General features: G+C 33.1%; 2 protein-coding genes across 4 annotated transcripts; both read right to left on the bottom strand.

Annotated features, from left to right (window-relative positions):
* Positions 1-218: 218 nt before the first annotated feature.
* LOC128160080 (uncharacterized) lies at positions 219-2,659 on the bottom strand. The gene is made up of 3 exons (XM_052823348.1): positions 2,513-2,659; positions 711-825; positions 219-432 (listed from the first exon to the last, which is right to left on the bottom strand). Exons 1-3 carry the CDS (start codon positions 2,637-2,639, stop codon positions 306-308), a joined length of 369 nt encoding a protein of 122 aa, XP_052679308.1. The 5' UTR covers positions 2,640-2,659; the 3' UTR covers positions 219-305.
* Positions 2,660-3,184: 525 nt separating this feature from the next.
* On the bottom strand, positions 3,185-10,317 carry LOC128167609 (collagen alpha-1(XXII) chain-like). Of its 3 annotated transcripts, XM_052833420.1 has the most exons (8): positions 10,187-10,317; positions 9,216-9,776; positions 8,316-8,375; positions 7,506-7,631; positions 4,961-5,023; positions 4,036-4,077; positions 3,483-3,604; positions 3,186-3,393 (listed from the first exon to the last, which is right to left on the bottom strand). In XM_052833420.1, the coding sequence occupies exons 1-8, from the start codon at positions 10,314-10,316 to the stop codon at positions 3,301-3,303; spliced, it is 1,197 nt and encodes a 398-aa protein (XP_052689380.1). In that variant the 5' UTR covers position 10,317; the 3' UTR covers positions 3,186-3,300. The 3 variants fall into 3 exon arrangements, with proteins under 3 accessions (XP_052689389.1, XP_052689380.1, XP_052689397.1); XM_052833429.1 differs by lacking the exon at positions 4,961-5,023 and having other exon boundaries at positions 3,185-3,393; XM_052833437.1 differs by lacking the exon at positions 3,186-3,393 and having other exon boundaries at positions 4,954-5,023.
* Positions 10,318-10,963: the final 646 nt, after the last annotated feature.

The raw sequence follows: 10,963 nt of genomic DNA, 5'->3' as shown, positions 1-10,963 counted from the left end.
CTTTTGAACTAAATCATTTTTAGGCCAAATACTTTATATGGGTACTCCATTTCACTGTATAGGGTAGGTAGTGTTTATCAATTCAGATTATGCATACAGTGCACATTAAAGAAAATCCGGTTTGCTGTCACATTGACAGCTTTTCACGTGTCTAATTTTTGTACGAATATATATGTATGAACATTGAAAACAAAATTGAAGATAAAAACAAGAATATAACAATTTCTAATAAATTTTATTCAATGTCATTGATAAAATTAGATTTGGAATAAGGTTTATATTATTTCAAATTAAGTAAGAGAATATCAGAATGGAGGAATCAGGGCCGCCATTGTTGTAGAATGGTTCTCTGTAGAACCAGCACACTGCTCCGTGGACAGTCGGACGTGACCGTCATACCAGAACGCGTGACATCCACCGCAGTAGTTAGACCTACAAACGTCACCTTACGATTAATCGAGTAACAGATCTACACAAGCTACGTGTAAGTCTAATTCACGTATTTCAACCATTTTCTACAGGCATCACACAAAGAATGCTGCAGTTTCTCATACAATTAGAATTTATATTAAATGCTTGGTTGCTCTATTGGAAATTCAAAGACCGTGAGTTCTTTTTGGTAAACAACATCAAAAAAGTATAAATTTAGACGTAAATTTAAGTAAATGTGTAAGATTAAAAACATACGTATAATAACATGTATAACTTACACACAATGAGCCCCAGGATAGGTACAGCGAGACACCATGCACGGGTCCACGAAACAGAACACGGTGTTTCCGACACAGACTGAAGATCCCAGGGAGGCAGACAGACAGCCAGACACTGCAACGTTATTTAGTGACATCGATAAATACACAGATAACAATTATCAGATTTGTGAAATTCAATGTGTCAGTCTTTATTATATAAAGCGAGTCAAACATGTTCTTTGGTTTAATGCATAGTTAACATTGCAGGAAACTGGTGCTGTCGTTAGAGTCATTTTAGCATTTTACCCGAAAAATGTAATAAAATCACAATATTTAGAGTCATAAACGTTGCGAAAACCGTTAATTTTAAATCAAAAGACGATGAAAAATAAAATCATAATAACTTCGCCCCTACGACTGCATAAATTAAAATGAAAAGATGCACAAAATCATGTGCACTTAAATTGTACTCGACCTCGTTAAATCATTATTTCCTACATGTATCTGGGATTAAATTTAAGAGATGAAAAAGTATGAGATCACAGCGGCTACAGACCATGTAGTGGTATAACAAATGATGACTAGGAGTTAGAAAATCTTTGCTTATCAACATGAACGTGCACTCCAACAAGTCTTCTTAATTAAACTTTTCAGTGTATGCTATTATATAAATAGCGCTTCGCGTCAGTTGACAATGGTTTTCTCGGGGTGTTAATTTCAACAGTTACCCTCCCAAACAGGCACTATTTATTTTATTATACTAAATGTCTTATTTTTAAAGAAAATTTTCCTGCTTTTATTTAAGGAATGAATTCAATATTTATTTGTTTTATACGATATAAAATGGTTTGGGACAGTTTACGCTTTATAAACCGCGAAGCGGTTTATAAAAAAGCGTAAACTGTTTCAAACCATTTTATATCGTATAAAACTAATAAATATTGAATTCATTGCTTATAATTTAATTTTTTTTACTCCTCATTGTAGATAAAAAAAAGTCATTTGACCTTTAAAATGACGTAAAGTTGTACAAAATTCAAACGTAACGTCAGGCGTATCGATACGTTTTTTACGTTAGTCTTACTATGACGTAGGCAACATTCTTTATACGATATAAAATAATTTTTCAGCCAATCAGAAAGCGCGTTACAACTAGAATTAAATTATATAGAAATAAAATGAATTCTACGGCGAACCGTACGCGCATAATTTACACGCATGTAACAATTCGTTGTGTTACCCGTTGCCAACTGTGTTGCTAAAGCTGAGGGTAATAGAACCGATTATCAACTGCGTCTAAACAAATCAGACTTCAGTATTTAACAAGAAGTATAATAATTAATAAATCTTTCATTCATCCGTGTTTGAGTGGAAGAAAACATTGTACTGTAAAGGTGAAATAGCAAATGAATGGTTGAAGTCAGACTAGGAACAGTTTTATCCTTTAACACTTATCAATACTTTGTAATGTCATTTTAAAAGATATATTTAATTTAAAAGAATCTTATTGCTTTAATTAAAATAAAAGTGTAAAATAAAATCACCGGAGAATTATGATAAAATACTCCCAGCATATCTAGTTGATGTAAGGGTCAGATACATGAACGGTTGAATTATTTGCAAGGAAGATCAGAAAGAATTGGAGGGGGGAGGGGTATACGTACATGTACTAGGTTTGTCCAGATTTAATGAGGAGAGAAAATCGTTTGGGATTAACATGTTTTTATCAAGTGACAAATAATGCACCAGTAAATCAATTTATCTTTAGGAAGTTTAACTCGAATATATATTTGAAATTTCTTAACAAGACTTGTTCTTACCTGACAAAAGTAGACAAACTGTAAATGTACACAAACCCTTCATGTTCACCAAATTTGTCTTGGAACAGGTTATAATATCAATCTTCAGAAACAGATAAGAGAATAGTTTTATTGTTATCTCGATCATTTCTTACTGGAGTTATCCAAGCGCATTTCAGTGACGTGCCTGTTATTGCTTGGTTATAATGTGGCGTTCATTCATTAACATGAGACTGAGTACTTTAACCTTGTCTTTGTGTATTTTGACAAATCTCGAAGCTGAATCAATTTTTGTTGCCAACATGCAGTCTGTAATTCGTAATTATAAGTCCTTAGATACATTCTACATAAAAAGGCATATAAAAAGGTTAAAAATTTCAATTGAATTTCAATTTTGGATAGCTGCTTGATCCGATATTTTGTCCATTAAAATGAAAAAAAAAATATGGTGTCATGTTATCAAATTACATGAATATTAATGCAAAATGTAAATGTCGGGTCCTAGTCAAATAAATTTGTCGATGATTTCCCCATACTGCATCGTGCTTTCTTTTAAAAAAACATTTTCACTTATGCATATTTTTACCATTGAATAGCATACGTTGCCAACCAGTTGGATCAACCTTTGTATCAAATACAATACATTACAAAAAAAAATAATCATTGATAAAAAATTTTAAGTTACAAATAGCTTAATGAGGATTGGAAAGTGCAAACAATTGAGGACTAAACTTTAATAAAACACCCCATTTGTATTTTAAAAACATTAACTTCAGCATATCTGACAGTTCATGTATCTGGTTGTACTCCTATGACACGATATGGGAGATGCACTGATGATCCTCGCAACACATTATCTCTGCACCTTTCACAAAAGTCTTCATAAAGATGCAGTCTTGTTTCTAAGAATTAAGAATATACAAATTAGTTAAGAACTTGATATTAACAATAGAAGAGCCCTATTCAATACCGATATTCTACTGAGACCTACCTTCGAACAATGCACTGTGAACGGTGTGTTGTGATATTGGCGAATCATGCAAACTTCTCCATGGAAACATGCCCGATTCCAAACACAGTTTAGATTTTCATCACATGCAGGACACGTTAACTCTTAAATTAACACATTGACATGATTTTATGACTTGAATTAAAAATATCAAAAGTAAAAATTATATTTTTTTTGTGTGTGGATAAGACCTTTTTGCCTCGTACATAGACTCCCTCAGTAATATTTTTGGAATTTGCACAAATATTTACATTTTGATATCATTTTATGAATGGCACAATTAAACCGAAAACTAGGAATATTTTATCATGTGTTTTAGAACATTTCATTCTACAGCCTGAATAAAAGAATAAGTACACCTGTACATAACACCAAGAGTTGGTAATGGTACATGCTTCCTTTCAGCATGATTTGTCAATGCGGTAAAACAAATTGGTGTTAAAAATTTTCCAATCAGATTTCACGAAATAAAATGTATACAGATAAAACATATTGATGTTGTGTCTTACAATGTATTTACAGTTTAAGAACAAACCTGTTTTAGTAGTCGATGATGGAAGTGTTGTTGTTGGAGATGCTACAATCAAATAAATAGGACATAATGTAGATAACATGAAACACAAGTAAAAAGAATAAATTAATATTAGAATAATAATGCTTTGAAATGGAAACTAATATTTTACTCGAGTATCAAAAAATGTTCAATTATTACATAATTGGAATAAAACTGCTGATACATGTATTAATGAACATATAACGAAATTTCACAAAAGACAGAATTACTCAATCTTGTGATAAAGAAAATAACTGTCGTTGTAGTTGTGACCTACAGCCACATTATCATTCGATTAACCTATCTAATCATAAATCGATCACAAAAAAATAATCATGAAAAGTGCAAGGCAATATATGTTATATTGCTTATTAGTTCTACAGTACCGATCAGACCCAACCTAACAGAAAGTTAACCCCAACTAAACCCTAGGTTTACTTTCTGGGTTTACTCTGGGTTTACTAGAGTGGATCCATAATAAACCCCAAGTAAATGCAGAGTGGACACAGAGAATAAATCCCAATCAGAAGTATACCCTGAAAGCAGATGCTACATGTGTATTCGGAGTATACAAGGGGCAGAAATCACAGGCAGTAGGTTGGTATGATAAAAGATGGGTCTGATTCACACTTCAGTGCGTATAGTTAACTCCAAAAGCAATTCTCGAGTAAACCCAAAGTAAACCTCGAGTGGAACCAAATTTTCAAAAAGTAAACCCAAAGTAAACCCCAAAAATAAACTCGGGGTTTAGTTGGGGTTTACTCTGGTGTTAGATTGGGTCTGATCGGTATTGTATATTGCTAAAAATATTCAAGAATCAATAGTTAAACCACAAGATTTCACATGCAAAGTTATAAGTACATTACAAATAAAAAAAAGACCAGTTTTACAAAAGATTACATAGTACTTTTCGTAGTGTCCATAGAAGTAGTCGTAGCTTTCGTAGGTATTGTCACATACATGGTTGAAACTGCAAAAATTGTTTTGAGGATATTCAAAATCAATAGTTGTACATGCAGAAGAAAAAATATTTTTCTATGTCTAAATACAAATGATTGGAAGTGTATAAAATCACATGCTCTAAACGTTCTCATAAATCTTAAAATAAATGACAAAACAAAAGACCGTCCTCACACTATCAAACTATCCAAAAATAAAGGTTGATAACAAATATATATACATATACATGTAGTATACATTTTTAAAAAACGGTTAAACATATTTGGTATAAATTTTAAAAAAAAGAGGAAAATAAAAGGAAATAACTTCTATTTTCCAATTCAAGAATTTATCTGTGTTTAGAGCAACTACACCGAAGACAACTATAAGTGTAACAATTGTTCGGCAAATAGTATAGAAACATGTATGGTATCTATGTAACATGTTATTGTGTTTTTCGAATCAACTCAATCTCATTATGGAAATGTTTTTTATTCTTCTTTCATTCCATGAAGAACAATTCTTTATCAGACTTTACTTTTTTAAGGTGTATACTAGATACAAATTGTTATATTTTATAGAAACGTTAACGAAGTAACACAAAATAACAAGAGGCCCAGGGGCCACATTGCTCACCTGAGCAACAATTGCCTTCATTCTGATCAAATTAGCATTACAGTATCAAAATATCTTGACAACTAAGTACAGTAGATCTTGCTAAAAAAAATTGAAAATCTGCCAATTTTTATCCACCTTTTTTGGGGGTAAATACCAAGCCCCTTTTGTTGTTGTACCTGTAAGAAGATTTTTCTCTATTCCTATATACCCTCCCCCCATTTCGTGGCCCCACATTTCTCTAGGGAATCATGGTTTCATCAAATTTAAATCTGCATAACCTGTGCTTTCACACTAAGGACTGAGTTTTGGACCGAAAACTTTCCCATAATATTTTTAAAGATTTTCTCTATATATTCCTATGTAAAAATTCAAACCGCCATCACGGCCCCGCCCTACTACTAGGGACTGTGATTTTGTAAACTTGAATCTACACTATCTGAGGATGCTTCCACTTAAATTTGAGCTTTCCTGGCCTAATTCTTTTTGAGAAGAAGATTTTTAAAAATTTTCTTTATATATTCCTATGTAAAACTTGATCCCCCAATAGTGGCCCCTACGTACCCCCGGGGACCATGATTTTAACAAACTTCAATCTGCACTATCTGAGGATGCTCCCATTTTAATTTGAGCTTTTCTGGCCTGATAGTTTTTGAGAAGATTTTTAAATATTTTCTCTATGTATTTCTATGTAAAACATGATCCCGCAATTGTAGCCCCTCCCTATCCCCGAGACCATGATTTGAACAAACTTAAATCTACACTACAATACCGATACCGATCAGACCCAACCTAACACCAGAGTAAACCCCCCAACTAAACCCCGGGTTTACGTTCTGGGTTTACTTAGAGTTTACTTTTTGAAAATTTGGGTCCACTCGGGGTTTACTTTGGGTTTACTCAAAAATTGCTTTTGGAGTTAACTATTCGCAATAAAGTGAGAAGCAGACCCGACCTCTATCATACCAACCTACTGCCTGTGATTCCTGCCCCTTGTATATTTCATGTATACACATGTAGCATCTGCTTCCATTACCTCATTGTGGCTCCACCATACCACCTGGGACTATGATTTAAACAAATTTGAATCTACATTGTCTGAGGATGCTACCATTTTAATTTGAGCTTTTATGGCCTGATAGTTTTTGAGAAGAAGATTTTTAAAGATTTTCTCTATACATTCCTATGTAAAACTTGATCCCCATCTTGTAGCCCCTCCCTATCCCCGGGGACAATGCTTTGAACAAACTTGAATCTACACTATCTGAGGATGTTTCCATTTTAATTTGAGCTTTTCTGGCCTGTTAGTTTTTGAGAAGAAGATTTTTAAAGATTTATTCTATATATTCCTATGTAAAACTTGATCACCCTATTGTGGCCCCACCCAACCCCCGGGGACCATGATTTTAAAAAACCTGAATCTACATTATCTGAGAATACTCCCATTTGAATTTGAGCTTTTTTGGCCTGATAGTTTTTGAGAGGAAAATTTTTAAAGATTTTCTCTATATATTCCTATGTAAAACTTGATCCCCCTCTTGTAGCCCCTCCCTATCCCCGGGGACAATGCTTTGAACAAACTTGAATCTACACTATCTGAGGATAGTGTTGCCAATTTTGATTATAATCTGCCCAGTGGTTCTTATAAAGAAGATGAAAATGTGAAAAGTTTACAACAACGACAACGTCGACGATGACAACGACAACGACCGACAACGGACAAATTGTGATCAGAAAAGCTCACTTGAGCCTTTGGCTCAGGTGAGCTAAAAAGGATTTTGTAGAACTTTATTGTGACATAGATTCAAAACATACTATGCTGTAATTTTTGTCGCTCAAAATGTTATATGTTTAGAAAACATCTGATGCGTCTTCTGTTTTAAGAACAAATGCATTACCGGTACAGAAGCCGCAATAGAGTGGACAGTTGACTTTGGCCCATGTGACGTATGATGAACATACTGTGCGTCCGTAGACCCCACACCTTGGTAATTTGTTGGAGCATAAAACACTGCTGGATAATGCTTCAAAACATTTTATGAAATTTTTTTCATGCTGATTCTAAAACAGCGCATGAAACATTATTATGTGCGTGATATTAAGAATCTAAAAGTACATTTTTTTTAAAAACTTGGAATTTGGAAACTACTGTCGTTCACAATCAACAGGTGATACAATGGTTTTGCTTGATACCAATTTCTAGCTAACTCATCTCATAAAGAAAATTATATAAAAATTTATGTATAATGCATGTATTTCAATAAACAATGAGAGATATTAAAGGTATAAATGGTGGGGTTTTTTTTAAATTTTAATAGAGGCTAACTTTTGCTATATAAAGTTTCATAATCGCTTAACATCGCCATGATGTGAGGTACTTTAATAAAAAGTAGAAGTCACGGGGTGTTGGAGACCCTTATAAGTCCATTTCAGTGAACACATTTTACATAATTTCCGATAATATCAAAAGTGCAATGCAAATTATTTTATAACAAGTTAATCGCGAAGCTAAATCGGCACGAAATTGAATTTGTATTATAGTAAGTTACCTTCTGTCCATTCTTTCTGTACATTTTTAAAGAAGACAAAATTCACAAAAATAAAGTCTGATACATGTTAAGCAATTCGTCGCAACTCTCCTAGATTCTTAATCAAATGATAAATGTTTTTGTAAAGAATTGTTCATGAAGATATGACGTAATACAAACCATTCACTGATGACGCAATTGCTGTACTCGTGATTGTTGTCGTTGAAATTGCCTTTGGGACTATCAAGAAAATATTACAACTGGGACATTAAAAAAGACGTACAGGCATTTCTAAATTCCTATATATATTCCAACTTTACAAAAACAGATTTCAACATGAATCAAAATTTCATTTAAAAATAAACTCTCAGATTGGTTATATCACCTTTACAAAAAAATACTATACTGTAATTTTTGTCGCAGAAAGATTTGATATGTTTATACAACATTTTATACAGTTGACTTTGGCCCATGTGAAGTATGATAAACATACTATGCGTCCGTAGACCTCACACCTTGGTAATTTGTTGGCGCATAAAACACTGCTGGATAATGCTTCAAAACATTTTATGAAAACATTTTTCATGACGATGCTGAAACAGCGCGCGAAGCGTAATTATGTGATTTTGAGATTACGGACGGGATCTTAGTTGAAGTGAATTTTCAAAACTTAAAATTTGGAAACTACTGACGTTCTTAATCAACTGTCGATAGTTTTGCTTAATGCCAACTTGTTATAAATAAGTAGAATTGTAAAAGTATGTCGACGAACAAATTTAGAAACCAATAGGTCGGTTAAGCATATCATTTCACTTCAAGAAAATATAGAATTTGGTATCACCCAAATTGCCATTTCCATGCATTTTCTATGCATTTGTTACGATTAAAACTTCTTTTTTGTAGTTACATTAAACTTAAATGTTCTAATAAATTTGATTCTGGAAGTTGAAGTTGATGACACCATCGATGCTGTAGTATTTTGAATTGTCAATTCAGTTAGCTATATGACTAATGATTTTAATGAAGGATACAAACTTTAAACGATAAAGTATGTATTAAGTACTGTAAAAAGAAAAATACCTTCACATATCTTTGTTGTCAGCTCACTATGTAATTTAGAAAGAACATTAAAATCTGGGACTTGAAAAACGTGTTGAGGGCTTGTTGCGATATCCTGAAGTTCTTGTCTTGATACAGAGCTTCCGATGCCTATTATAAATGTTATTATTCCAGCTTGGTGAGCAAGATTCGCCGCCCCTGTTGTGTGTGAAGGGAAGGTTGAGTGTCCATCTGTCACCACAAATAAGAAATTAGGCACTAGTGGACGGTCTCCCGCCGCATGAGTGAAACTGTGCTGGACAGCGTAAAGGATTGCTTCAGATGTATGAGTGGACCCAGTTGAATATTTAATTGTGTTCATAGAACTTAAAAGTGCTTCTTTTGATTGGTATCTGCTCAAATTGAAAACTTCCTGAACTCTTGTTGAAAAAGTTACTACACTGACTTGGACATTTGAAGGCCCAATATTAGAGTTTTCAACAAAGGTCTTCACAAGATTTAGTTGCTGGAAAAAATTAGCCGAGCCAACACTTCCCGATGCATCAAGAAGAAAAACAACATCTGCTTCTATCAAACTGCAGTCTAAACAAAACAGAATTTATTTCAAATATAGTAAAATGCGAAAAAAATTCTATACCCGTGAATGAATGCATATATTTTTCTTGAACTTAATCTAAATGACAAATAACAGAAAAACGATATATACATGTACTTTTAAATACATAACATCTGTAAAAGGTATTTTTAGATTTACCAACTGTTTTACAGGTGAAAATTTGTATAAAACACTGATATTGATAAAATTATGTTAACAAGTTGTGTATATGTATTAATAGCGTAATAAACAACTATGGAATCAACCTAAGTTTCGACAATTTTGGTACGATTTTTGCCTGTACGGGTATAATGATTTATTCCACGTGAAAAAGAATCCTTGATCATAAATATAAAACAATATTCACTTGAAATCAACGACATCAAAATGCACTTACTTCTATGTGAGGATTGTGTTGCGACTGGATTCTTGAGTGGACTGTTCGAGCTATCGATCAGGAATCCACTCACTCCCGAACAGAGAAAGATGGCAATTTTGAAACACAACATACTGACTAAAACGTCCATATTTGTATGGGTTAAATGCACTTAAAGATAAGGTCGCCTAAGGTGTTCCATGATGTCAGCCATTTTTCGTATAGACTACTTTGTTATTGATAACGTTTTCTAAAGTGTTTAAATTGTTTTTTACTTTTTGTTTCGTCAAAAAATCAAATTTTGATAGTTTATTTTTTTTCAATGTATTTTTTATTTTCACATAGATAATAGCACTAAATAGTTCGATCGTATTAAGACTTCGCAATCATTTAGTTTGATAACCCTTGTACGGGTCGTAATGTAAAATGGGACGCATTATAGTTCAAACACAATAGAGTTCAACATCGATTAACAGTATACCAATATACAGTTGTTGACTGTGTCTTGCCCGAGACACAGTCAACAACTTTTTTGTTATACCCTTCTAATCAATAAAACGTTTTCGTGGAATGTGACGTCACTGGTCAACAGTCTTTTTTAACAGTCGATTTTAACACTTCCAGTCTAACAGTTCCAGTCCAACAGTCAAAATGCCGGACTTTTTTTCGTATAGAGTTATATAGTAACTGTTTTACAGGGGTATAACAATATACATTGTAACAGAACGAAATAGAATATCATTTCTTATGTATAAAATTAGAACCGACAACAGACAAATATGTGGGGAAAAATTACAG

Source organism: Crassostrea angulata, chromosome 1 (genome assembly GCF_025612915.1).
Source record: "Crassostrea angulata isolate pt1a10 chromosome 1, ASM2561291v2, whole genome shotgun sequence".
In the NCBI taxonomy this organism is placed as follows: domain Eukaryota; kingdom Metazoa; phylum Mollusca; class Bivalvia; order Ostreida; family Ostreidae; genus Magallana; species Magallana angulata.
Note: the sequence above shows the minus strand (reverse complement) of the source record. Positions and strands in the feature narration are given on the sequence as shown.